This window comes from Carassius gibelio, chromosome B5 (assembly GCF_023724105.1).
Source record: "Carassius gibelio isolate Cgi1373 ecotype wild population from Czech Republic chromosome B5, carGib1.2-hapl.c, whole genome shotgun sequence".
Taxonomy (NCBI): Eukaryota; Metazoa; Chordata; class Actinopteri; order Cypriniformes; family Cyprinidae; genus Carassius; species Carassius gibelio.
Window position 1 is genome coordinate 12,511,685 of NC_068400.1, and position 27,976 is coordinate 12,539,660.

The window sequence follows — 27,976 nt, forward strand, 5'->3', positions numbered from 1 at the left end:
TAAGACAAAAACATGCTGATATCTGAACGCGGAGGCTGCTGGCTTGAGCTGAAGGTCGCCGCCTGGAGGAAAGCTGGTTTTTGTCGCATAATGAACGGTTGGTTCATCGCTTCGATCCAATTCAGGAGCGATTCTGGGAATCCGGCTCGGTTCCCCCAGTTTAGACATCCGTCTGGAAGGCCATGTGATGCCATTAAACCAAACGCTGATTTAATGGATATAACCGGGTGATTTCGAAGACAAGGATACCAAAACATCCAGGTAACAGTTTGGGAATATGCTTGTTTTTTTAACGTCAGAAATGTTCCCTGTTTATCTGTACCGACTCGTGACGTTTGTGTTTTTGTTTTCTCAATATATCGAGCTATAATAGAAATACAGTTGACGTACCGAGATGTTTCGCAGTAAAATTCAATGTTAAGCTATTTATAAGATAAGCTGGAGTTAGATTTCGTGGTATTACGGGACAAGGCCATTCCGTACGAGGGATTTGAATTTCTCTGTTTACTAACTGTTATAACCAAATGAAGTGAATTAAATGAAATTTATTTGTTTAAATTTGTTTTGTTTTTTTGAATTCACATCACGTCCTCTATATTTTTCTACACTATATATGTTTAATATTTAGTAAAGGTATTTATATTTAAATAGCTATTTCATTGTTTTGTGTTTGTGTGTGTGTGTGTGTGTGTGTGTTCCTCTGCTGTTTTGGTAAGTGATTTGTGGTAAACTGTTGTGTGTGTATTTATCAGTTTATATTTTAATCCAGAATATCTTGTACTGTCCAAATTACCAAAACACATAATACCATTTTTTGCTTAAATAAAAACGAAAAAAAAAATTGTATTTTCAAGCATTTCTATCAAATTATTTAAAATAGCTCTCTTGTATCATGGTGCATGGCAGTGCAATTGTGCTTATTTATTAATTAATGTAAAGTGAGACTCACTTTTGCTATATACCACTCCCATGAGATGATTTGATAGCATCGTTGCGAATGTTAAAATGGAAGGTTATTTTCTAAGTAAACAATTATAGGACAATTTCCACTAATGATACTCCTTTGACCATTGCTTATGTTGACTGTATGAATCAGTGAGTAACTTATTACATCAATTTTGTACATGTGAGGTCCTTTGAACTGTTAGTAAACAGATCCCGCAGTCCATAATTAGTAGAAAGTGTGGTTTCAGCCTCGAGACCTAGATATTCTGTCATCGTTTATTTAGGAAGATTGAGATGTTAGGCAGAATGCTATCGACTGACCGCCTCAGTCACCATTTACTTGAACTTCTTGAAAGTGAATAGTGAATAGTGACCTAAACTGTCATTATGAAAATGAGTAAATGATGAAGGGATTTCATTTTCTGGTGGACTGTCCCTGTAGTGATATGATTTCGGAGATCTCAGTGTCCAAGGTATTTGAAGTCTCTGTGTCTCAATTAATTGAGTGGGTCTTTTTACAACCGTTGTTCATTATAACTGCGTGTACTTTATTGTGTTTAAGGCGACCTTCAGAATTTTGTGTCATCCTTAGTGTTATATAAATATCATTTATATACTATTATAGTATTTATTAGTGATCGACCGATGTATCTGTTTACCGATATTTTTCCCGATATTTAAGCATTTTTCCATAATCGGGTATCGGTTTTGTAATATCGGATTCGCCGATTTACGGCGCCATCTTGTGGCCGTTTTGAGATTTCCGCCATTGCAGCCCGGGCGTCTGAGGTGATCAGTCAACAACAACTCAGTGCACAGGTAAATATATGTTCTACTTGGTTTGCTTTAATTAATCAACTTTATTTAACATAACAGACATGCACAAACGAGATCTGAGACATAAATTCCTGATATAGTTAATTTATGCAGCTTGTTTCTAAACAATTGAGACGAACTCATTGAGTCACGTAGTGTAATTCATCATGTCCTGCCCCAATAAAGACGTATCTTTACATGAATTAAATAAAACAGACAAAAATGAGTGCATGTTGAAAATAAAAGCGTTGAATTTAATTCTCTATCTGTTGTATTTGCTCACCATTAGTCTAGAAGAGAAAGTTCGTTCATATTGCTTAGCAACTGACGGATGATCTGGAGGCTTAAGCACGGCGACTGAATGAAACTTTTGACAAGATTATCTTGTTTAAACACCCTAGATTATATTATCATTTACTACATAACAATTATTTCGCTAATACACATATAAATATAGCCTACCGCTTTGTGGAAATTAATTATTATCTCCATGCGCGATCGCGGTTGATTAAGTTATATATATATATATATATATATATATATATATATATATATATATATATATATATATCTATCAAACAGCACTTTGTCAGTTGGCATTTCATGATTTAACGTTAGATTAAATTTAGATCATAAAATGCCAACTGACAAGTGCTGTTTAACTTTATATAGTCTCGGGAAAAAAAGTTTGTTCATATTGCTCAGCACCTGACTGGGTTGATGATCAGGAAGCCTCAAGCAATGCTACTGAATGAAACTTTTGACAAGATTATCTTGTTTAAACACCCTAGATTATATTATCATTTACTACATAACAATTATTTCGCTAATACAAATATAGGCTACATATACCGCTTTGTGGAAATTAATTATTTATTATCTCCATGCGCGATCGCGGTTGATTAAATTATAGTCAAACAGCACTTTGTCAGTTGGCATTTCATGATCTAACGTTAGATTGAATCTAGATCATAAAATGCCAACTGACAAGTGCTGTTTAACTTTATATAGTCTCGGGAAAAAAAGTTCGTTCATATTTCTCAGCACCTGACTGGGTTGATGATCAGGAAGCCTCAAGCACGGCCACTGCATGACATTTTTGAAGGAAGCAGGCTTACAGGGCAGAATGCTGAAAGACTCTGTTTTCTACACTAAAACCTAGTTCTGCTTAACTGGGAGTAAATAGCTATGCACTCCTAAATAGCCCTCCCGCCCCCACCAATATGTTAGAATCATTTTAGTGCTTTATTTTTTTACCTGTTTTTATTTTTTTTACCTCATCAAAGCTTTTATTTTAAAACAAAGACACTTAGTAACAGTGCGCTTACATTTTTTGGACTCAGACCCCTCTATTTATTTGTGTATAAATATAATGTTTTTTTTTTTTGTATGCAAGGGGGGAGTGATTGTTATAAATAAAATGTTTTTTTCAGCTCATTTGTGTTGTAATAATTGTCAGAAACAGAAGTATAACAGTAAATAAATATCGGTTCTGCATATCGGTTATCGGGTACATAAACATACAAATAATCGGTATCGGTATCGGTTATAAAAAACCAATATCGGTCGATCACTAGTATTTATAAGTATTTTAATTTTAACCTTTTCTTTTTATATTTGTAAATTTTTTCAATTGAATAATTTTAATACTTAAGCAAAGAATTTTTTTAAGTTATATATTTTTTAAAGGTTTTCATATAATATTTATATTTTGTTATATTTCATATTTATTTAAATTAATAAAAACATTTTTTTATATCGTTTTGATAAACAATAACAACAATTGCAATATTCTGCCTTTCTTTTAAGGTTTAAAGGTCTTCTGTTATCAGTGAGACTGGTTCAGTTGTGTAGGTCTGTGTGATTATGGGAGGAAGGAAGCCATTACAGCGCTCTGTTCTGGACAGATTGTCATTGTTCTCAGCGTGTGTAAAAGTGCTGGGTGGGAAAGAAGGGCATTTGTTCATAGCTCACATAAAAATGCATATAAAAGATGATGCCACACAAGAATTCTGTAATAGCTTTCATGGATTACAAAGAAATGTTCTGAGCTCAGATTCTACAGTTCCTGTAAAATATTAAAAAACTGGCTGCAAATTATTCTTCTTGTAGTTTTCCCACCAGCTTGAATGCAGACACACAGGTTATTTTAAATTTGTGGCTTTTTTGGTAGCACAACCAGTATTTATATTTAAATACTGATTTAGTGTGTTTAGTTTTATTTGTTGAAGGCTGTTTAGTCCCAGTGTTTAGTATAGTAAGTTAGGCCTATATACTGTTATAACTTTAATGTTTAATGTGCTTTTATTTTTGTAATTCCAGTTTTTATTTTAATTTTTAGTATTAGTTTTGTGCTTTAACTTTCTTTAGTAGTTTTCGTAAATATTTCGTATATTATTTTCCTGTTTACTTAAGCTAATTTCTGTTAGTTGCCGAGGCAACATTTCTAATTTTCATTCAGTTTAATTTGTTTTATCTTATATTTGATTTATTTTAATTTCTGTTGAAATGCAATCAATGCTAAACTACACAAAATTAAAATTTGTGGAATTTACTACGTCGTCAGATGTAGAATGTTGAAGAACATATTTATTCTGACCATTTAATTTGCTGCTTGTTTCGCTACCTTGTGCTCTACACTGTTTTTGCTTTTTTTGTATAGTTATTGTCTCCATAAATATCATCAATATACTAATAACGTTTTTGCATTGTTACTAACTACTTTTTGTAATGGTAGCTTGAATGTAGTTAACTAAAAATTATGAGTAGTATATAGCTTGCATGTTTCACTGTACTGTAACTGTCCAAAGACTTGATAAAACATTCCCATTGTGTACTGAAGTTTCACACTTCACGGAAAACCCTGACGATTTCTGCCAGTGCAAACACTGAATTCCAGCACTGAGCCGAGGTTTGGGCATGCATATTTGGATGATTTGAGCGATATGATGACTCTAAAGGAACCTTTCAGACTGTAAACATGCGTTATATCTCAGATTAATTCCAGTCATGAGTTTATGTTGGTGATGCAAGGAAATGAGCTGGCAGTGAGCCTGGGATCTCTAGGTGAAGCAGTATTGTTTTCCAATCCTTGTTTCGGTAAAAAAAAAAAAAAAAAAAATCAATATCTATTTTCCTGTTCTTTGCCCCCTGGCAGTTCCAGCTGGTGGAGTATTAAAGAGATCTGTCAGCAAGACCATTGTTAGCTCTCTGACAAAACCGCAAACAAGGTCTGCAAACACACACGTGATGGTCTGCTTTACCGTTATGGGCATGGTTCCCTGACCTGATATAAGGTCAACATTGAGAATCATGTTCACAAAGGATATGTGTTATTTGAAAACATGCTTTTTTTTATGGGAAACTAGTTGCTGGGTTGCCTTAAAGGCATAGTTCACCCAAAAATAAATATTTATTGTTTATCTTTTACCCCCAGGCCATCCAAGATGTAGGTGACTTTGTTTCTTCAGTAGAACACAAACTGAGATTTTTTAAAACAAACCGTTGCAGTCTGTCAGTCATATATTGCAAGTGGATGGGAATCACGGCTAAAACATACACAAACAAATCCAAATTAAACCCTGCGGCTTGTGACGATACATTGATGTGCAAAGACACAAAACGATAGGTCTGTGAAACAAACTGAACAGTATTTATATCGTTTTTTACCTCTGATTCACACAATGGCTGAACTGTCTGAGTGCCTTCTCAAAACACTGCCTGCACATGAGGCATCTTCTTCTTCTTCTTATAAATGCATTACCACCACCTATCGCTCAAATTGACTATTGACACTATCTGCAATCTCAATTAGGAGTGTCAAAGGTCCACTTGAGAGATAGGTGGCAGTAATGCACTTATAAGGCTGCGATCTACTAAAGTAGAGCTGCATGATTAATCGTTAAAAGATCGCGATCTCGATTCAGACACCCTCTCGATCTCATTTCTAAAAGACGATGATTCCCCGAGTCTGTTAAACCTTTGACAAAGTCTTACCGGATCATTCAAATCCGTGCGCGCACTGCCGCTGACACAGAGAGAGCTCTTACCATGTTTGGTTAAGAAACATCTTCACAAACAGTCTTTTCAACTACACAGTATTATATCTGTCTTACAGTCATTTATATTATCACAGAAATACTGGGATAAAGTTTATAGTTTAAATATAAACATTGATGTCTATATGGCAGCGATCAAAATATAACAAATCCCCTTTTGAAAGTACTGCGCTTTAAATAACGTTTGTGTCGATTGCATTGTTTCACCAATAGGTGGCGACAAGTGTCTTAATTTATTTGTCAATGAATTAATTTTTCATTCAACAGAATCGTTCAAAAACGCTGATTCATCCAGAAATGAAACAAGTGTAGTAGGTTTATGAGTGAGTCGTTGAATCAGTGATCTAAACAACTTTTTCATCATTCTAATATTAAAAGAACTGGGGTTTTAAATATATTATATATACACTACCAGTCAAAAGTTTTTGAACCATAAGATGTGTAATGTTTTTTTAAAGTCTCTTCTGCTCACCAAACTATATTTATCTGATCCAAAGTACAGCAAAAACAGTAAAGTTTTGAAATATTTTTACCATTTAAAATAACTGCTTTCACTTGAATGTATTTTAAAATGTAATTTATTTCTGTGGTGTGCAGCTGTATTTTCAGCATCATTACTCCAGTCTTCAGTGTCACATGATCTTCAGAAATCATTCTAATATGCTGTTTTGCCATTCAAAAAAAACATTATTATTATTATTATTATTATTATGTTGAAAACAGATGAGTAGATTTTTTTCAGGTTTCTTTGATAGAAAGTTCAGAAGAACAATAATTGTGTGTAATAGAAATATTTTGTTATAAATGTCTTTGTCACACTTGATCAATTTAAAGAATCCTTGCAAAATAAAATAATTAATTTATATACTTGTGATAATGATAATGTTAATAGTAATAATAATAATAAAGAATCGTAGGAGAATCGTGATCTCTATATGAGATCAAAAAATCGTGATTCTCAATTTATCCAGAATCGTGCAGCCCTACTATAAAGCAAGAAGAAGAAGAAGCCTCACACGCAGGCTGTGTTTTGAGTAGGTGCTCATAGTTCAGGCATTATAGTGCATTTGCGGTAAAAAAAAACAATATAAATACTAGTAGTGCTGGGAAACCAAGGCTTTCTGAAGCTTTTGAGGCTTTCAAGAAATTGTGCAATATGGTATATTACGCCAAACTTTTAATACAATGCACATTAGCGACATCTGGTGGTCGGACTTGTTTTCTCCACCATATCTGACACATCATCATGGAGCAAAAGATGGTTTGAAAAAGCATGTGACCAATTTATTACCCATTGTTTCTCTGTATGTACTTGTACTGTGAACAATGACAATAAAGTTGACAGATGAATTAAGTGCATTTAAGTGCCATTCAGTTGGAGTTTTAAATAAAGCATTTTCTGAGATGCACATTAAACACATAAAACATTAATTTAATTTATCTTTTAATTATTGAAAATGTACTTAACTTTTTGGTAAACAAAGGGGATTTACTATAAAAAAAATAAAACATGGAAGAAATGTTGTGTGATTAAAACTTAAAAAAAAAGTTTTTAGTGATAGGCTATGTGCATTCTGCTGAACAACAGTCTTTCACTGGACTTTTATTTTGACGGATTGGCATACCTTTACAGTTCTGTGTATGTGATGTGACGCTACTTTTACTCAAATCAAACAGTCAAATGCTCATGAAGTGACTGTCAGAGCAGTTCTGGAGATGTTGTTCACGTTCTTATTTAGTGAGACAGCAGACGCTGAATTCACCGCGAGCTTAATGCGCGCTTACGTGTGTTTAATGAATGAAGAGGCGCTTCTGCGCCATTCATTAACAGAGACACATAGAACATGCAGGATTCATATTTAAACAGACTATTCCGGCTTAATATTTACAGATATTCGTCCATATCGTGATTTGATGTAAGTGCAATGACCTATTTTAATGAATTCATTCAAAATTTGGCAAATTCCTTCCCATTCCGCGTTAAACTGTAAATTCCGTTTTTATGACTGGATTCCGCGATTCCCTCCGCGTTTTCTGCATTGCGGGAAATCATAGGGCCATAGTTGTGGTATGCCAGCTCTATTTTGCAATGGACACACGCCACGACATTCTCTTTACGTTTGCCCATGCCCTCAAATCAAAACATTGCTGACTCCTTGCAGTATGCCATTTCGGACGCAGTGCTTGTGTCTCCTTCCGCTTTGTGGTTGACGTAAACGCGTTGTGTCACATAAAAAAAAAAATCATTGCCAAAGAACCTGACGTGAGATTTAAAATAAATTAAAAGAGGCTTCGAGGCAGTGGAATTTGTCTCGATCATTTTTTGTAATCGAGTTACTCAAGGAATCGTTTCAGCCCTAGAATAACATAACAGTTGTTGTTTTTTCGAGGCACTTTGTACATAACTTCTAGTCATTGACTACACGCACCCCCCTGCCACAGTTACGCGGTCATTATGTGGGAAACACTGCAGATATATTTAGAATAAGTTAAACGCTAACATTATAGTTTGACCTCTTATTAACGTTCGCGCTCTTCCACTGATAAACATGGTATTAGCTTTGTGGCTAATCTAATATAGCAATGCATTAGCGGCTGTAAGTGATGTTACAGAATATTTAGAAGTGATAATAATAGGACCGTTAGCTAGAACTACCACACCGTTTTTATATACAGTGTATGAACTAAATCATTTCACATGACGAACGACAGACTCACCGTCAAAACAGTACATCTCCGTGGCTTGGCTGATCGCTTTCTCCTGTAGTGGATTTCTGGTGCTGTTGTCAACTGTGGAGTTGCAGACCTCCCTCTGGTGGGCAAACTATGCAACACTCATAACATGAGTGAAGCATGAGACTCTGTTTCTTATGTTTCATTGGCCGTTATAAACGCAGATGCCAATTTAAATGCAATAAGCTCATATCGGCCGATAATATCGGCCAGCCGATATATCGTTTGGGCTCTAAAACAAAGCTTTGGTAGTCTGAGTCCGTGACATACAAGAGTGTGGAATCAATCTGGGATCAGTACAATTCTATCTAATCTGGTATAATCTCATCTAAATTCATTTGTGCCAGTGACATCACAACTCGTGTCATGCTTGGTCAATGGATTCACATATTGATCAATCACATGGTGTTGTCATTACGAGATAAGCACCGGCACAGTGTGTGATACAAAAGTGGTTTGAAAACTGCATCGAAGCATAGGAGCCCCGGTATTAATAATCCCATCGCTAATAATATGTTTTTTTTATGTTTTAGCTGTGATACCTATCCACTTAAATTTTATAACTAACAGACTGCAACAGTTTGAGTAAAAAAACAAAGTCTACTGAAGAAACAAAGTCACCTACATCTTGGTGGATGCCCTGGGGGTAAGCAGATAATTTTTCTTGATTGAACTATCCCTTAAATGAAGTTTTACAGTGTAAACTATTCATTTAGAGTGCCATAATTAAAAATACATAAGAAAATATCTAGTCAACCTTACTAATTGATTAGTCTGTTTTCCATACAAAAGATTTTTTGAATGAAGAAGAAGAAAAAAATTTTTGAAGAAGAAGAAGAAGAAAAAAACATGAGTGGTGCTTGCATGTGCAAACGATGATGTGTGATCTGGGTGGTTGCTTTCGTAGTGTCCTGTAATAATCTGGTCTCTAGATATGCATTGGTCTGTTGTTTAGTTCGGTGCTGGATTTCTAACATTCTGAAGGTAAATACATTTCTTAGGGTAAGGGCTTTGCTTACATTTTTGCTCAAAGTTTGAGCAGAAGTGATGTTGTTTGCTAAGACCACTAAATATGTTTATTGGTTATGCTGACAGAATAGCCAAATGAATAGCCAAAATTTGCTATTGTTCTAAAAATATTTATTTTTTCTCCTCCTTTCTTGGTTTCTTTTTCTTGCATACAGTATTTTTTGTTCAGGGTACAGTTTACTGGAAAAGTGAAATGGCTTCAGTTTCAGTATGAGGTGGTGTTTGGGGACTCATTTACGGGAGGGACTGTGCATGGAAGCTTGTTTAAACTTGCATCTGGCATCGGTACCCAAGACCAGATCTGTCATATGAGCTTCAGCTTCACCCTGTGCCTGTTTGTGATCCATTTTGCAAAAAAAAAAAAAAAAAAACCTTGGCAGGTGCAGGTTGCTGAGCTTGTTAGACTGGTAGTCAGTGGGCCTTGCTGAAAACTGTCCAGTATTAATGCGTAACTCATCCACAACATCAGTGCTGCAGACATATATATCCTCAAACATTTGCTGTATTGAAACCAGTAAGTAACTTCCTAGAAACCACATAGAAGTTTGCTAAAAGCTGCCCTGCCAACCACTATGTCTAGCATTCTTGCAAAAAAAAAAAAAAAAAACCTTCTAGTTATTTAGTTTCTGCTTTCATGTGTTTTTCTTTTTACGACCTTGATTTGAAGTAGGAGTTGCAGCTTTGGGCTAATTTAATCTTTCATAGGAATGTAGGATGTATTCTGTATTCTGTATTTACGGCCTTGTGAATTCACTTTGGAATGTCCTGCGGCTGATTAGATGCTCATGATGCGAACAAACATTGTGCCTTATTTTCTTTCCCTTAGGCTTCTGTGTTATTTTGATGATCAGATAACTTAACGTGTCTACACACGAAAGGGGTTTGTTCAATCAAATTTGCATTCCCTAAATTCAATTAAATTGTACTTATTTGAATATAACTTAATTCTTATTTAATTTAATGCTAAATTCGCATACTCATTTCTCCACATACTTGTTTTCTACTTTTTGTTTTGCAGCATCTTCCTACCCTACCTCAAATGTTTAGGCATCCAAACTCTCGTTAGGCGTTCCTGCTGCGTCTCCTCAATCTACAGTAGCAACCCGCATGCTGGAGCTGCTGTTCATAACATTTCAAACAAAAGATAATCATGTACAGCACAAGTTATGAGAAGCGTTAGCCTACTGTATGTGAATGCTTGACTAAAGAGATGCAACTTTAATCTTGATTTAATCTGGGAGTGCGTGTCTGAGCCCTGAAGATTATCAGAAAGGCCATTCCAGAGTTTAGAAACCACATGCACAAATTCTCTAGAGATTTATGATCTTAAAAAGTATGATTATAGCATAATAAAAATCCTGGTAGTTAATGCGGAATGTAATCAATGGTATCAGTGTTGATGATAACATTGAGGAGATATGATCATTTTTTCCTTGACCTGGTCTTGGCCAGATGTAGCTTGTTTAGGACAGCCATCTAGGTGTGCATTACAATAATCCAGCCTAAAGGTCATGCATTTATGAACTAGCTGTTCTGAATTAGAAACCGATTACATGTTTCATAACTTGCCAATGTTTCTAAGACTGAACACGGCTGTTTTTGTAACAGTTAAATTAATGATTTCCAAAAACCAAGCGGTTGAATAATAAACCACCCAGGTCTTTGACTGTAGTTGAAGAAATAACAGTACGTACTGTACTTCCAATTGCAAACTGATTCCTAAGAGCTTCTGTGTACAGGTTTCTTGTCCTGTAATATCTCTGTCTTCAATAGAAAAACATTGTTTAAGTTAACAGAATTCGTGTATACATGATTGGATGACAATGTAGAAATTTAATCTCGTTTTGATAAAATGTATAACTATATATTATCTGCATGACAATGTTTACTAATCCCTTGTTTTTTTAATAATATCTTTAAGAGGATGCTTGTTTGTTGGAAAAAAGGGTCTAAGACAGATCCTTGTGGCACTCCGCACTTTACTGGCATTAACTTGGATAATTCTCTGTTTAAATAAACAAAATTGTTGACGGTTAGACGGGTAGGATCTAAATCATCTTAATGCCTGACTGAGAATGGCAGTATAATTTTACAGTCAGTCTAAGAGCATGTCATAATATAAATCTCAGTTAGTTGTTTTGTTTCTGATTTATGGTTGAAAAAACAGGCGAGGACTGGAAATTCTGGTTTTTCAGGCAATAATAGGATACCAGTGCTAGCGGTAAGTAAGGTGCAATAAGCAATTTGTGAGAAGCACTGTTGGTATTTTTTTATTTACCTGAAATAATAAATAAATCAACAACTAAAAAGACAATTTTATAGGGGTGTTTAGAATCATGACGGGGAGGAGAGAGAGTTAGCAAGCAGGAGATTTATATAAAGGCATTTGTAGAAAGAGAGACATTACTGAAGAGGGTAAGGAAAATAATTGTGGAAAAAAAAATGGTTTACGATCAGGCAAGCAAGTCCTTGCGTGTCAAATTAACCAGAAACGTCCCCAGCTCAAGTGTTAAATAATTTTTTTTTTATATATATTTTTCTCTAAAGAAAACCGAACATAAATAGTGATGAGTAATTCCAAATATTAAATGTCATGGATCAGTATTTACTCAGTAATCGACTGGATTTGTAGATGGGGTTGAAAATTACAATCTCACCTGATATTTGAAGATAAAAATGACTTTAGATGTATGGCAGCATACTTTTTTTTATTTTGTTTTATTTTTTATTTAAGTTGGTATATATTTTAGTAAATCTGTGTCTTTGTTGCATTATATGCCAGTGGTGACCATTCAAAAATGGGAAAAGGCAAGTTTCATTTTTTTTCCCCACAAAAGTTTCCATGATTATAATTTAATTAATAATTAACAACTTAATATCCTGTTGGATTTTCAGTTTTTTTTTTTGGTATCCTTATTTTTAAGGTCCTATCCACCTATTGCCACTATAATCAATGCATGGTAAAACTGTTTGCACAACAAACTGGTGTGTTCATAATCAAGATAATATAGTAAAATAATATGGTAGACATACAAATTTGCAATAACAAGCAGCAATGTTTTGTACAGCTAAAAATAGCTAGACATCGATGAAAGCAGGAGCCAGAACAATAAAATTTACATATGGCCTGCTCTTACGGGAAAAATAAGGTGATATTGAATTCTTAGGTATTAGCTCTATGCATAGTGTTTTCAGGAACTGCTTACTGCACCTTTTAAGAAAAAACATTACATGACATTATATTACATAATGTAATATAAAGAATTTGGATGGGAAAATGTGTTAATGGTCCTAAAAAACAGAACGGTCCTAAAAAAAGGCTTTGTTGTCTTTATGCAGTAATTTCCTGTTTATGTTTCTTTGGGTTTTGGAGTGAAATTTGACCCTAGCATGATTTTGTCAGATACACGCTAAATGTTTGTTAACAAATAAGTTTCATCAGTATATGAAAATTCATTATCACAATTGCAAGCCGTTATTGATTTTCGTTTCCAGATTATATTTAACTCTACTGAACACTTCATTTTTACAAAATGTTATTCTAATTGTATTCTTTTATTTAGAACTTTAATCTGATGTTTTTGTGATTTGTTGCAGGTGTGAGTTGTGTTCTCCAGGTTTGGAGTATTCTGTTGTTTCTGTAAGCGGTTCTGGTTTGGTCAGTATGCAGCGCTGGGTGACTCTGGCTCTGTTGCTGAGCCTCGGGGTCAGACGCGCCCTCGGACAGAACGGTGAGTGTCATCAAGTTTCATCAAGACGTTTTTGAGATTTCTGCTTAGTCACTCCAGGTTTAACTTGGATTATTAATCAAACATTTCGGAACTGGTTTTAACATCCACAATTAAATGTATTTATATATTTTATTCAATTCAAAAGTTTGGATTTTTTTTTTTAAATAAGTGCAGTTTAAATAACGGTTTTCTATTTCTATATTATGTTATTAGTGGAAAATTTCACTTTTGAATAGTATTGTATTTACTGAAAGGAGCTGTCTCTTCAAACCCCTTATTATTTGCTCTGAAACCTCAATATCACTTTGCATCATCTGGTCGCCAGCAGTGGATTGATTCATTATAGTATATACCAGGATTTAACAAATAAAATGAGTCCTTTAGTCATGTCTCTTCTCCTTCCTTGTAATGTTACAGGTGTGGGTGAACTTCCTGTGCCTCGTGGTTTAACCCTAAATCCTGATTTGCCTGCGCAGACTCTTTCTTTGACATGGGAGAGTGACTCATCGCTTTTTGACCTTGAGATTTTCCACACTGAGCTCATGAATGTGGTGCTGAATGTAAGCGCTCTTCCTTCCCTGCATTTGTCATTTTAAGCTCTTAATCTGTGTTGTAGTTAGCTGGTGTTGAAAAATGTGTTTGGATGTGTGCCATAAAACACTGAACGCTGGGAATCCTTTCAGGAACATCCTATTACAAAACGTTTCCACCTTCAGTTAAGTAACAAGAGATTAAATGTAAATACTCTGGAACCAGTTTCTCCGCTCAATGTTTTCATGTCTCGTATGAGTCACCAACTGTGATTACAGAGCTCAGACATGCATGTTATCATAGCAGTAACACTCAGATCTAGCTTGTTTTGCAATTAGTTTGTTTTTCCATATTGCTAAATCTTTTTCTTATTGGGATGATTTATTATTGCATCACAGCCCTTAAAGGAATTGTCAGGGTTAAATGCATCTCTGTCGACAGCATGTTGATTACCACAGAAACTCATGTCTGCTGGCTTTTTATTGTAATTGCATTACTGTTCCCTTTTAACCGAGGGACGAGCTGAAATGACTTCCTGTGGTAATCGACAACATGCCACAGACTCTTGATAGATCTAAGATGTATCTGCTGCAGAATATTCAGAAGTCACCATGAAATCAATATGTATTTGTTTACAATTCGGAAGTTCATGTTATTCCAAATCTTTAATTAAAAAGAAATATCTTGCTCCGACTTTTCATCTCGGCTGGCAGGAAAATAATGTGAACCAATAGCCCAAACCATGCTGTTGAGTCATAGTTTTAAGCTTTTGTTGTAGGCAATGTAGACTTTTTAAAACAGATCTCCAATAGTTAACACAAACCGTTTCCGGCGATAATAGCTATTAACAAAAAAAAAAAAAAAGCCCTAAAAAATATTTTGAGATGTTCTGTAGAGCAGATTAGACTTTGTCTTCACATCCTGATCAAAAAGCCATCTCAGAAATGTAAAGGAGCAGATTGTCCACAATCCTCTGCAAACTCGCATTCAACTCCAAAGATTTGTGCCTGTCCACTTTTCAGCTGCCTATTTTTTTGCACTTTTTTTCCTATAGGGATTAAAGTGTAAGCCATGAACCAAACCAACCAGCACACAACATTACAAACTTTGATTTGAATCAATCAAATATTTGAAAATTGGACCAAAAGACAAAGTACAAGTAGACCTACACTTGCCACTAAATGTTGATATGGAAGTAAATTGGATTGGGAATGCTGACTTTAAAGGCCCGTTCACACCAAGAACGATAACTATAAATATAACTATAAAGATAACGATATTAGTGTCCACACCAGCGAACGATATTGTCTGTGCGGACGCGCGTCTTCTACTTTAAATTCTCGAGCTCATTACAGGAGGATTGATTCTGATTGGTTGGCAATGATTTTATCGTTCATCAGAGAAAAAAAATAGTTATGAAAGTGATTCCAATGATATCATTTCTCTCTGCCTTTATCATTATAGTTGTGGTGTTTCTTTAATATTGAGAACGATTTTTAGAACTATAACTTTATCGTTATCTTTATAGTTATCATGCTTGGTGTGAACGGGCCTTAAGATGTTAAGAATCAATTCATCTGTTTGTATTTCAAAATGTAGAGCATGATGCTAGCAACACCAAAGCCATGAGTTCGAATTCCAGGGCATGCACAAATCATCTGCCAAATGCATTAATGTAAAATTTCCTTTTTCATTTGTAGGAGACCATAGAAGTTAAAACCGATCCTTTAACAGGACTGCACAGTTGGACCTGGCACTCACCATTACCCTTGGAGTGCACTTCTCATTCTGTGCAGATCAGAGCACGAAACCAGCAGTCGCTCAGCCAGTGGAGCCCCCTTCAGACCATTCTGGGTACTAAAAACACTTCCGAATTGATGCTGGTCCTGAAACCTTTGTCAAAACCAGCCCACTAACAAACATAGCACTTTGTGGCCCTAGTTTTGGGAACTTATCTTAGCATCCAAAGCATGTCTTTATCCATCTGTTATGACTGTAAGAAGTTATTTAAATTTATACCATGAGTTTTATTTGTTAATTAATTCATAAATGTGGTATTTAAAACCTTTTACTTCACACAGACTGGGAAACTAAAGTTGCTGGAGTAGCTGTGCAGTGTGACAAAATAGGAGCTTGCCTTTAAATGCAGACACATCCGTTGATTATAATGGCAGTGATCTAATTTTGTACCATATAGTTTTCTTTTTACAGTTGGAGTTCTTGTTTTAAAAACTATACTTGGGAAGGACATAATCTGTTTCTTCGGATGCACTAGAAAACACTTCCTCTCTAAAGAAAAATTAAAGTCGTGTGCCAAACTTATGAAATCTCATGCTTTTGTCTCTAGGGTCGGATATTCCTGAGAAGTCGGATTCTTACATGTTTCCCCAAGATAAAGTGGTTCCTGTGGGCAGTAACACGACCTTCTGCTGCATTGTTAAGGAGAAGGTCGATTTTAAAGAAATGAAGTACGGGCGTCAGGAGATGACCGCCACACGACTGAGCAGAAGAACGTATGCCATCACAGTAACCAACCAGCTAGCATCTGGCAACACGGGCACCAACGTGATCTGCTGTTCCCAAAGCTCCACCCTCACAGGAGCTGTGGTGTTTGTAGGCTGTGAGTTTCATTCTAATATATACAATACTATAATATAAAGACATTTATCTCATACAGTTTATCATAAATATATTTCAGAAAATTTATGTCATACATTATCATTAAATCATACATCATAGTTAATTTATATACACTACTGTTCGAAAGTATATGGTTGGTAAGATTTTTAAAAATCTTTTTAAGATGTTTGCCAAGGCAGTGTTTATTTGATCAAAAAAAGCATAATTTATTCCTGTGATGCATAACTGAATTTTCAGCATCATTACTCCAGTCTTTATTGTCACATGATCCTACAGAAATAACTTTTAAAGATGGCAATTTAGTTAACAAAAAATTCTGTACTATAAAAGTTGAAAACAGTTGCTGCTTAAAATTTACAAAACATTTGCTTACATTTTTTCAGGATTCTTTGATTAAATAAAAAGTTCAAAAGAATATTCAAACAGAATTTATTTGAAATAGAAAACCATTTTAATATTACAAATGTGTGTGTGTGTATATGTATATATCTCCTGTTCACATTTAATGAAAAAGGCTGTATGAATGAAAGTGGCTTTAGTTTTTCTACATGGTATTTATTTTCATAAGTGGTTTGCTAAAATATTCTGATATATGAGCTATATAAACACTGTGAAATGCACATACAGCTTGAGAAAGCAGGGAAATTTGAGTGTTCATTTTTAGCGTATTGACTGGCACTAGATGATGGCTGTGCAGTGTAATAGAGCGACTTGCATGTGGCTTTGTTGTTTGTAATTGCTGTAGATCCGCCGGGCGATGAGGGCTTGGTCTGCGAGACGCGGGACCTGGCATCCGCAGAATGTTCTTGGAAGAAAGGACGAGATACTCACTTGAGAATGAAGCGCAGCCGCACTAAATACACCCTTAATGGAAGGCAAGAAACACACTACACAAGAACCACTGACCGCACACGCTATCCCATCTGGCTCTTGGTACCATAATGTCCTCGGTACATAAAAAGATCCCCAAACAGCAAACCACATTAAATGAGATGGAAAAGCATATTTGTGTAATGCAATGAATATTTTTACTGCTAATCCAAGAATTCCATTAATGTTCTAATAAAATTATTATACCATTTCTTATGGTGGGATTACATCAATATCATTTTGTATGTTATGTATGTTTTTTTATATTAAATAGAAACAGTTAAGATATTAACTATTGTGATTGTGTATATGTTAATATTAGATATTTAATAATTATTTATTATTATAATTAATACTAATAAATGTACATACAAGTACTGGCTAGACCATAAACTTGGAATTAATAAATCTGTTTTAAAAGAAGTTTCTTCTGCTCACAAAGGCTGCATTTATTTGATCAAAATACGCTAAAACAGTAATATTGTGAAATATTATTACACTGTCATAAAACTATTTTCTGTTTGAGTATATTTTGAAATGTAATTTATTCCTGTGATGCAAAGCTGAATTTTCACTTTTACTCCACATGTCACATGATCCTTCAGAATCATTTAAATGTGCTTGATTTGCTGCATATTGAAAACAGTTATGCCGCTTAATTTGTGTCATGTATATTTATATTGCTAATCAAAGATGCCCATGAATGTTTTAATATAAATATCACACAATTTCTTGTCTGAATTAATGAAAGTCTAAATAATGAATGTGATTTTATAAAGTATATTTCTATCCACAGGGACTGTTTGGAGGCTAATGAAAGGAAGGGATCGTGGTGTAGCTCGAAGGTCTGGGAGGAGAGCTGGACTCTGGTGGCTCGAAATCCTCTTGGAACCGTCCAGCTCACTGACTCAGCCCAACTCACTGACCGCGGTACCGCATTTTCAATACATGCTCTGTTTCAATAAGTATATTTACATTATAAATAGAGTCAGAGCGAGTGTCTTAATATTCTCCTGACTGAGAACTCTTGTGATGGTTGCTGTCTCTCTTCCAGTACATCTGCTGGCTCCAGTGAATGTGACAGCAGTTGAAGTCAAGGCCTGGAGTGCCACACTGCAGTGGAACTGGTCTGTGGAGGCGTATAAAAAGCTGGAGATGGTCTGCCAGCTGCAAATCTTAGACCAGGAACATAACAGCACAGTAAGTTCACTCCTCAGCTTTCAGCTCCCAGAACCCTGTTTGCTTTTGGTGTGGTCTTGGAGTTAGAGGGATAGTTCACCCAAAAATGAAACTTCTAACATCATTTATTGTCATTTACTCAAGTAAAAAAAAAAAACATGAGAAAACTGCTTAAGTGATCATGACAAATCAAAAAAATAATAAAAATGCACAACTCAAGAAGTTTAATAAAAGCACCATGAAAGTTGACTAAAGCAATACAATGGCTTTGTAAATTGTATTGAGTCACTGAAAATGTTTCTCTTTGTCCCAGTAATGCACATGTATTTGTATAATAAAGATTTAAACTTAAAAGTGTGTTACTGACTACATTCATTCATCAATAACAAACTGCATGTAAGAAGACTAATATGTAATAAGTAGCTACTGATTTGTAAGGCGTATATTTCTCTCTCTGTCTGTGTCTGTAGCGTAACTACAGTGGTCCAGGTTTATCTTCTGTGCTTCTGGAGGGTTTGTGGCCAGATGTGGACTACACTGTGACAGTGCGCTGCGGCTCCAAGCACAGTTTCTGGAAGTGGGGGAACGAGAGCGCCGCCTACAGGATCCACACTAAAATGGACCGTGAGTATTGAAATAACTTACAGAAAATTAAACAATACATCTAAATTAGTCTGTCTACTTTGTCTGTTACTTCACCACATACGACATCTCAGATATTTACAGCTGTATTCAAACTGTGGCCTAGTGGTCAGTGCAAATACTCCAATACACTTAGCTCATGTCATTCATAACTTGCTTTTCTACATCATTTCCTCTTATTTTTTATGTTTATTATATATTAACTTTATATAGATCTGTAACCGAGTTTATTTTCAGGTCCTGATGCTCCTGATATCTGGATCTGGATGGACAGCAGTAACACAGGACGTGTTTTTTGGAAAGTAAGAGCAGCTTTACGTTTGCCATCATCTAGGATATGAAATGTGACTGAACCCATAAAATTGAATAATATGTTATTCTTATAAATAAGCTCGGTGTCATGTGCCTCTTTTCATTCAGCCTCTGTCCGTGAGAAAAAGTCACGGTGCATTAGTCGCCTACGAGGTTTCTCAGAGCTCAGCCGAGGAGGCACCGGTTTCTCTTCCTCCTTGGAACTTCAGCTATCCCATCATCCTTAACAACAGCAGTGACATCACCGTTGCCGTGGCAGCACGAAACCCAGCTGGTCTCTCTGAGCCTTCCACTGGGAGCACCCCAGCATACAGAGCAGGTACAGGGAGCCATCTCATTCTTCAGCTGCTTTTGTTTTGTGCGTCCTATTGATGTTTTTCTATACATTTTATTATATAAAGTAAAAAAAATGTATATACTTTATATAAATATATTTAGATGCTAATAAACTTATAACCAGTTTGAATCTATTTATTATACTTCTGCACACATATACAGTGTGTCTGTATATATGTATTTGTGTTATTTGTTGTTGTTGTTTTTATTTTATTATTATTAATAATAATAAAAAAATCACACACACCTATTATAAATTAATATATTTAAATTTATTTTTATATATAAGTATTTGTAAGCAGTAATAATATAAGTAATTTTTATATATTGCATGTATTTTGTTCTTTAATAATATAAAACAATTTTAAAAAAGTACAGTTTTTAATTCTGTGTTAATAATAATATTATTAAAAGCATAATTAATAATAATAATTCTATTATTATTTTTAAGAACCCATTTATTTAAAAAAGAAATGGGGTTAGAGTAAATACATTTTAAAAATGTAAAATAAATGTTTAGTACATTTGTCATTAAAAAATGTAACATGGTTGTTTTGACATTAATCCCCGGTTTCACAGACAAGGCTTAAGCCTAGTCCTAGACTAAAATGCAAGTCTGTTGTTTCAAATGAAAGAAACTTGTACTGACTGATCTTAAAATATATCAGTGCCTTTGTTTTGTCTCAAGATGCACACCAATAATGTTTTTTTCTAAGGCATGTTTATAAAAATTACTTAAATCTCCTAATTGAACTATGGCCGAATCCTGGTTTAGGCTAAGCTCTGTCTATGAAACCAGGCCTGGAACGGTTTGACTTTATCGTGTGTGTTTTCTGACTGGTCAGAATTGTCACATGCTTAGGTTTACTTGAACTCTATTTCACAGTTTATCAGTAGATAAATGGAAAAATGACAAATAATCCAAGAAAGAATTCTTAATGGCTATTTTATGTGTAAATTGAATTTAAATAAATAAATTAAACTAAATAACTGTTAAGTTACTCAAATTATTTGTTATTAAAGTAATTTTTTTTTTTAGTGGAACTTTAGCTCTAATTGCTTTATATCACAGTTTACTGTTTCAATGCATTGATAGCTGTAATAAACAACAGGGCAGCTAATTCAGACTAGTGTTGAGCTCCATGTGTTCTCTGTGCTCTCCTTTCCTGTAGATTCCCAGCTGTCTGAGTCTGAGCTGCTCGGCACAAATGGATCATTTGTCCTCTCCTGGCAGCCTCATGTCAATGCGAGCAGCGGGTACGCTGTGGAGTGGGTCCCGACCGGCTGCAGTGGACTCTGTACCGTTGACTGGAAGAAAGTTCCAGAATCAGACAGCAGCTTCACAGTGAACTCAGGTGAGGCTTTTAAATTCCTACACAGTGTACAGTCTTAATACAGTGATTCTTCAAAGTACTTGAACACTTACTTAATAATACCTGAATGGCATTGCATAGATAAAAATAAAAAAATAATTAAACATTTGCACTCAAATGCTGCAGGATCTTAGGATTGGAAACCTATTTCTTCACACTTTGATTACACCATGACTGCATGTATTCTCAGTGCACTCAGCTGATTATTAGTTTCTGCTGATTTCAGACTCTCTGGTGGCAGGAGTGAGGTACACCGTATCCGTGTACTCTCTCTCGACCGGCGCTCCTACGCTTCTGCAGAGATGGCAGGGATACTCACAGGAGATGAGTAAGAGAAGCATTGCTGTTCACCGCTCATAAAGCACTTTCACACATACAGTAGGGCCTTTACTGTGAATTCCACAGCATTGCTCTGTTTACAGGTCACTCCTCAACATTAATAAAATATTAGCAAACCATTAATCTTGTTGCAGTGGCAACTGAATGGTAGCTCTCTGTAAAACACAAACATTGCTTATGTGAATATTGTATTCATGTATTTACTGGAAAAGTTAATCCAGCAATTTAATAATAATAATAAAAAATATATATATCCATGGGCCAGTTGCATAAAAGCTTTAGACTAGTCTTACAAGTTAGTCATCAAATAATGATATTTTTAATTCAGTTGCATAAAAGAGTAGATTAGTTGAATTCAAAAATAAGACTGATTACTCTTAAAATAACTTCTAGTTATTAAGACACTTTCTTAACATACTGTTGAGGCAAAGTTTATACATCTGACCCCAGATGTGTGATTGATTGTAGGGCTGCACGACTTGAAACAAATAGGTTGTAATTATATAGCAATATAATGACAATAGCAATAACAATAATAATTATTATCATTACTCTTATTACTAAGAACATTAAAATAAGAAATATCACCAATGGGGACACAATGAATAAAACAAACCCTACCTTTATATCCACAGGATGGATGGAAAAGGGGACAGCATTATTATTATTATTACTACTACTATACTAGTTACTAAATCTGCTACTATTAAATATTAAACAAACAAGAAAATATGAATATTTAGATATTAATAGCTAAGGTATAGGAGACATTTAATTTTAGATAGCATATTATTTAAACTTGAATTGAATTGAATTGAACAGTCAAATTAGTTTCTACCCTGAGCATGCTCATATTTATACAGCATCTGCAATGATTATTTTGTCAACTTTTAGGAGTACACTCACCTATCAATGACTTCAAGGCTGGCAGACATGGATTAAAATTTTTGATGATGTCAGAGGATATAAATGACTGCTAGATTTGGACTGTTTTCTTCTGTAGTTCCTTCACAGCCGGTCAGCGATCTGTTACCCAATCAGGCTGGCTCTGATGTGCTGCTGTCTTGGAAAGCCACGGCGATGGAACACCAGAGAGGCTTCATACGCGGATACACCATCTACCTGGCAAATGCTGCACATCTGGATCTCATCGGTAAGCACTCTGAAACATGTATAAAAAATTTGTAATTATGTAAATCTCATAGTTTATATATTGTAATAATTGTGATGTTGTGTTTCTAGATAATATCTCTGACCCCGATGTGCAGTCGTACAGGGTGAAGGGTTTGTCTCTGAGCTCGTATAAGTTCGTAGTGAAGGCCTACACCTCAGCTGGGGAGGACGCAGGGGCCACTGTGGCCATTAAAATGGAGATGAACAGTAAGAAATTATGAAATTGCTTCAAATATTGTGTCATTGTTCTGTAGCTAATAAGATATCAAAGTCAACACTCATTAATGGATTACTTTTTTTATTTTTTACATTAATATAGAACAACTAACTTTGTCGTTTAGATTTGATTGTTTTGGTATTGCAGATTATACAGTTCTCCTAAACTCCTGCTTTTCTGTTTTCTTCCAGCTGCTGACATGTTGTTGGTTGGCATTCTTGTGCCGTTGGGAATCATGTTCTGCTGTCTCATCCTCATCAGCATTTTCTGCTACAAGAAGAGAGAGTGGTAGGACTTTATTAATGTGCTTTAAAAGCATTTCCATTAAGTTAAATACTTTCCAAAACCCACTAAATCAAATCAATTCAACCTAAATGGCTTACAGTATGAGCTACAACAACAGACTATTGTTTCTGTCTTACTGATCACAAGTCAATGTTATTTTAGCAAAATATACTGATTATTATAATTTGAATTCGTTTCTAATATGATATTGTCCATTTTAATGTTTAGTAATTTTGTTGCATTTTTTTCCTCATGTTTAGTTGTTTTAGTTTTTTAAATTCGTCCATTTTAATTTCAGTTTTAGTAATTTTAATAAAATTGTATTGCCTTGGCAACTAACTGAAATAAAATAAGTTTTAAGTTTTTAGCTTTTGTTGCTACAAGAAGAGAGACTGTTGTGCTTTAATAGCATTTCCATCAAGTTAAATAATTTTCTAGAAATCCACTAAATCAAGTTATTTTTGACCAAAATGGCTTGATAGTATGTGTGCTACAATTGTGTTCTCCCGTCAGTGTTAACTAGATCTAGTGTTTATTAAAATGTACCTTTTTATTTTTATGTTTTTTTTTTGTTTTTGAGTTAGTTTTTTTGTCTATTTAGTTTAAATTCATTTTTATTTCAGTTTTAGTTTGATAAATTTTAGTACTTCAGTTTAAACTGAAAGAAAATTAGATTGAAATTTAAATAAAACTGATTTTTTAAATATATTTTTTATTTTATGTTTATTTCAATTAAAGTAAATGTTTAAACATTTTGTTTATCAGCTTTAGTTATCAGATTTTTAGTTATACAACACACACAATGTAGCAACATTGCTGTAAATCAGTTGCCTTTATGGTTTTCTGTAATTCCAGGGTAAAGAAAGCTTTCTATCCTGAAATCCCTGGACCTAAAGTACCCGGAGACTGGTCCTCCCCACAGGTAAAACCTTTCTTTATTAGTGTTTGCTAAGACAGGAGTCACTTTTACTATTTCTGAAAACTTAATAATACTAACACAAATGATTCCTCAAATGCTTTGCTGTTGTTTGTGTTTAGGGTCCTCTGGATGTGAAGCCCTCTCCTCACAGTCTGGTCCACATTGAGGAGAGTCCAGGGTGGGATTTTACTAAAGAAGGCCTGTTCCCGGTCCCAGAGGAAGAGGAGGAGTCTGAGAACGACAACGTCGAGGTCGACACTGACTCTGATGAACCGGCCCTGCTGAGATACTACAACCAGGTGGTTGGTGACGGCTCTCACAGTAACCAGGTCTCAGACTCCTCTGGTTCCTCCACCGTCTCGGTGGGCTCCACGCAGACTGAAGTGACCTACGCAGGCATCCAGAGCCCCACCCCCTCGCAGGGGGCGTGCAGTGGCGGAGGTTACAGGCCTCAAATGCAGTCTGTCGCGGCTCCGCCTGAGTCCCAAATGGAATTCGAAGCCGACTTCCAAGACGATGGAATGAATGCAGGCTACAAACCCCAGTGTTCCTGGCAGCTGGATTCTCCAGAGGCGGAAAACTTTAGCGGTTCCCTTGGCAGCCCTACGTCGGTCACATCATCCCAGTTCCTCATCCCAGAATCATCTGAAGAGAAACCACAGCCTTCAAACACCTGGTTCCACAATTTTCTCTCTGGAAAATCCTGAGAACGCACTAGCTTTTATTTTTTGCGTTCGTTTGTGCCGTTCACTTTTAGGAGGATGTTTTCAGTTCGTTTTAGGGTTTGTGCCCTTCCTGGAAATCGCTCACATTTACATAATCACCGTCACTACTGTTTCTCAAGGACTTGTGATACTGACCAGACAGGTGAAGTACTACTGAAGAGCTGAAGGTGGTCTTATCTTCTCGCGCTCGCTCAGAGCAGTATCACGTTTTAGTGTAGGAACGTCGCTTCTATTCTTACGATGGTGTTCGTACCGCTTTCTTGCAGTGTTATTGGAGTGATCGCAGTACATTTTCACCCTTACAGCATTATATTGTGTGCAACATTCACTGCTTTTTTCAGTCCTAATTTTACTAACAGTTTTGTAGCAGTAGGAGGTCCAAACAGCAGCCTAAGGCTACATTTACACAACAACGATGTAGTCAAAAACGAAAAAAAAAAAGTAATTTGCATTTTTAAAAAGTTTAATGTACGAACAGGCAAAACTCATTTTTAGCTGAACTTTGTTGTGTAAATGGCCCCCTACGATGATTGACTATTTATTCACACATTTCTCTGCCAGTGAAACGTATTTAGATATGCATTTAAAAAGATCAAAACCAGTGCACTTAAGACTTGTTCTCAAAGCTGCGCCGCTTTCAGGTGATTTAAAAAAAATGATATGTAGCTTCAAGCAACAGCTTCTCGAGTCTCGCTGTCTGTGTAAACAGACCCATGCACATTGAATAAGCTGACAGAACAAAAGTAAAATGGGAGAAATATGCATCTCTGATTTTTCTTAAACCTTTTTTACATTTTAAGGAAAATGGCTGTTAAAGTGTTTTCATGATCTTACATCGTCAGTCCGTGTAAGATGCATGTAAACACACCGTTACTGTTAATCGTGATGCAGCTAGCTAGTTGTGTGTACTTTTGATTTGTGGTTGACGCTCAGTCAGCTTAACTTCTCTGCTAGGGCTGCACAATTTTGGGAATAAAATCTAATTGTTTTTTTTGTTTGTTTTTGTTTTTTGTTTGCTGTTTTTGTTTGTTGGGCTGCACCATTTGGCCGAAAATTTATTATGTAGCAGTGAGACTAATAAAATTTGTTTAATTTTAATGATAATTATTATTATCACTATTTTAAAGAAAATAACAAATAGTATTATTGTAATATTTCACTTTTAAAAATAAAAAATATTATTTTACAGTACAGTTGTTACAAAAATGTCTTAATTTTTTAACATTAAACTACAAGCCTTTTCAGTTTGGAAATTTCAACTTCCCTTTCCTTTTTCTTTTTTCTTTTTTATTAATTGTGCAGCCCTATTCTCTTCAAAATATTAACCAAAAAATCTTTGCTCTTGGTCTAATAATCCAGGCGGAAAGATAAAAGACTAATTTTTTTAGTTTTTTCATTTTTGCTTTCCTAAGGTCAGTGACATTTAATGAATTTGGCATTATCCGTACATCATGTGAAGCACCTTTTAGTTTTATGAATGCATCGTTGTATTTCACACCTGATGAATATATTGGACTCTAACGTAATAATAATACTCCCAGTATGACCTCAACTATGTATCTAATCATAGATGCCTCTGTCCAGGATGATGATATGTCTTGTGTCCAGAGATTATGGTTTTAAAATAACCACAGTGCCTCGGGAGCTTCGTTTTTTGTTTTGTTTTGTTTGTTTTTTTCACAAAGAACAGCACCTTCTTTCAAAACAGTTTCCTTGGATAATGGGCCCACATGGACCACAGGGTAAATTACTGAGATCAGAAGGACCTGCTATTCCTTTAGATTGGACTTTATCAATCGAGCATACAGATATATAAGAGAAATGTATCTAATGTTACTGTGAAGGCCTTTTTCTGAGCACTGTGCATCTCGCTAGTCCTCCAAAACCTTGTGCAGCAGTCAGAACAACAGATACGTCACATCAGGACGACATGATGCTTGTCACTACAGTGAGAATGAATGATGAAAGTTGACATGAAATCAGAAGATAAGAAACTAAACCGCTAGTTATGAAACTCCCACTGCGCACCATCTAATCTATGTTTGCTGGAAGAAATCAACCCCCTCCCTGCATTTTATTTGTGTTCAGTATCTCATTTCACTATGGAACATCATAGTGTGGAAATAAATGGGTCGCAATGCAATTTCATGTCGACTTTGAAGAGCATCAGATAGCAGTCATTAAACTCCTAATGTGGTGTGTGATTGAAAGGGCATTAGATGAACATTAAGAATGAGATTGTGAAGAAATATGAGAGAGGTCAGCATCTACTGTTGCTTAAGCTTTAAACACTACTGTGAAACATATTTTATTTTTTTGAAATAAGTTACTAATATGTCATTTTTTCAGTTATGTGTAGAGATCTTTTAAAAAAGCCTACTAATGTTTATTTTTTTATTTGCTTGTATGAATGTATTATATACAAATGTCAATGCGTATGCAATGTTTTAGTTTTTTTTAACTGTTGAATAATATGCTTCGAAAGCCTTCGCTTAGGATTTAGATTTTATAATAGCCAAGATGAGCTAGTTATTAGGAGTATAAATGGAAAATGAGCCAATGTTATAGGCTGTCTCATTACAGGAAAAAAGTTGTCCAAATCTGATTTATATATATAAAATTTCTATATAATGTCTGAACAGGGCATTTCATTTTTCTAAATTAGATTTGAGCAACTTCCGAATTCAATTAAGATGAGAGATCAGTAGGATGTCACACTACATAAATGAGGCGTTAATGTAAATAGCTTGTTGACACTGATGTAAATAAGCTTTTCTCTTAAGCATGAAGATCATCAGATGGGAATATTGCACCCCAGTTAATATTGCGATAATATTATTGCCTTTGTATGCATGACAGATTCCACATTCAGTGTTCAGAGAGAGGAAGAGAGGAGCTATGAATGAGGAATATGAATTACTTCCATATATGATTGTGTAAACACATTTAGAAAAAAATCAAGATGTATGCAGGCATCTGAGCTTCTATTACACTGTTGCTAATACACTAACAGAATATCAACTAGTCTGTATTATTAGAGACAATAAATCCTGAAAAAATAAATCCAGTGTGTTTTTCTGATTATTTTGCTTTTGGACATTGCATTGCATATTACTGCTTTTG

At 35.1% G+C, this 27,976-nt stretch overlaps 1 protein-coding gene across 2 annotated transcripts; it reads left to right on the plus strand.

The window, feature by feature from the left end:
• Positions 1 to 88: 88 nt before the first annotated feature.
• On the plus strand, positions 89 to 27,916 carry lifra (LIF receptor subunit alpha a). Of its 2 annotated transcripts, none has more exons than XM_052556837.1 (18): positions 89 to 261; positions 13,179 to 13,312; positions 13,730 to 13,872; positions 15,544 to 15,697; positions 16,191 to 16,463; positions 17,229 to 17,358; positions 18,150 to 18,283; positions 18,408 to 18,553; positions 19,003 to 19,156; positions 19,412 to 19,476; positions 19,595 to 19,805; positions 20,995 to 21,177; positions 21,422 to 21,523; positions 22,538 to 22,687; positions 22,777 to 22,914; positions 23,116 to 23,212; positions 24,065 to 24,131; positions 24,248 to 27,916. In XM_052556837.1, the coding sequence occupies exons 2-18, from the start codon at positions 13,246 to 13,248 to the stop codon at positions 24,833 to 24,835; spliced, it is 2,802 nt and encodes a 933-aa protein (XP_052412797.1). In that variant the 5' UTR covers positions 89 to 261; positions 13,179 to 13,245; the 3' UTR covers positions 24,836 to 27,916. The 2 variants fall into 2 exon arrangements, with proteins under 2 accessions (XP_052412797.1, XP_052412798.1); XM_052556838.1 differs by lacking the exon at positions 89 to 261 and adding an exon at positions 1,228 to 1,418.
• The last annotated feature ends 60 nt before the right edge of the window (positions 27,917 to 27,976 follow it).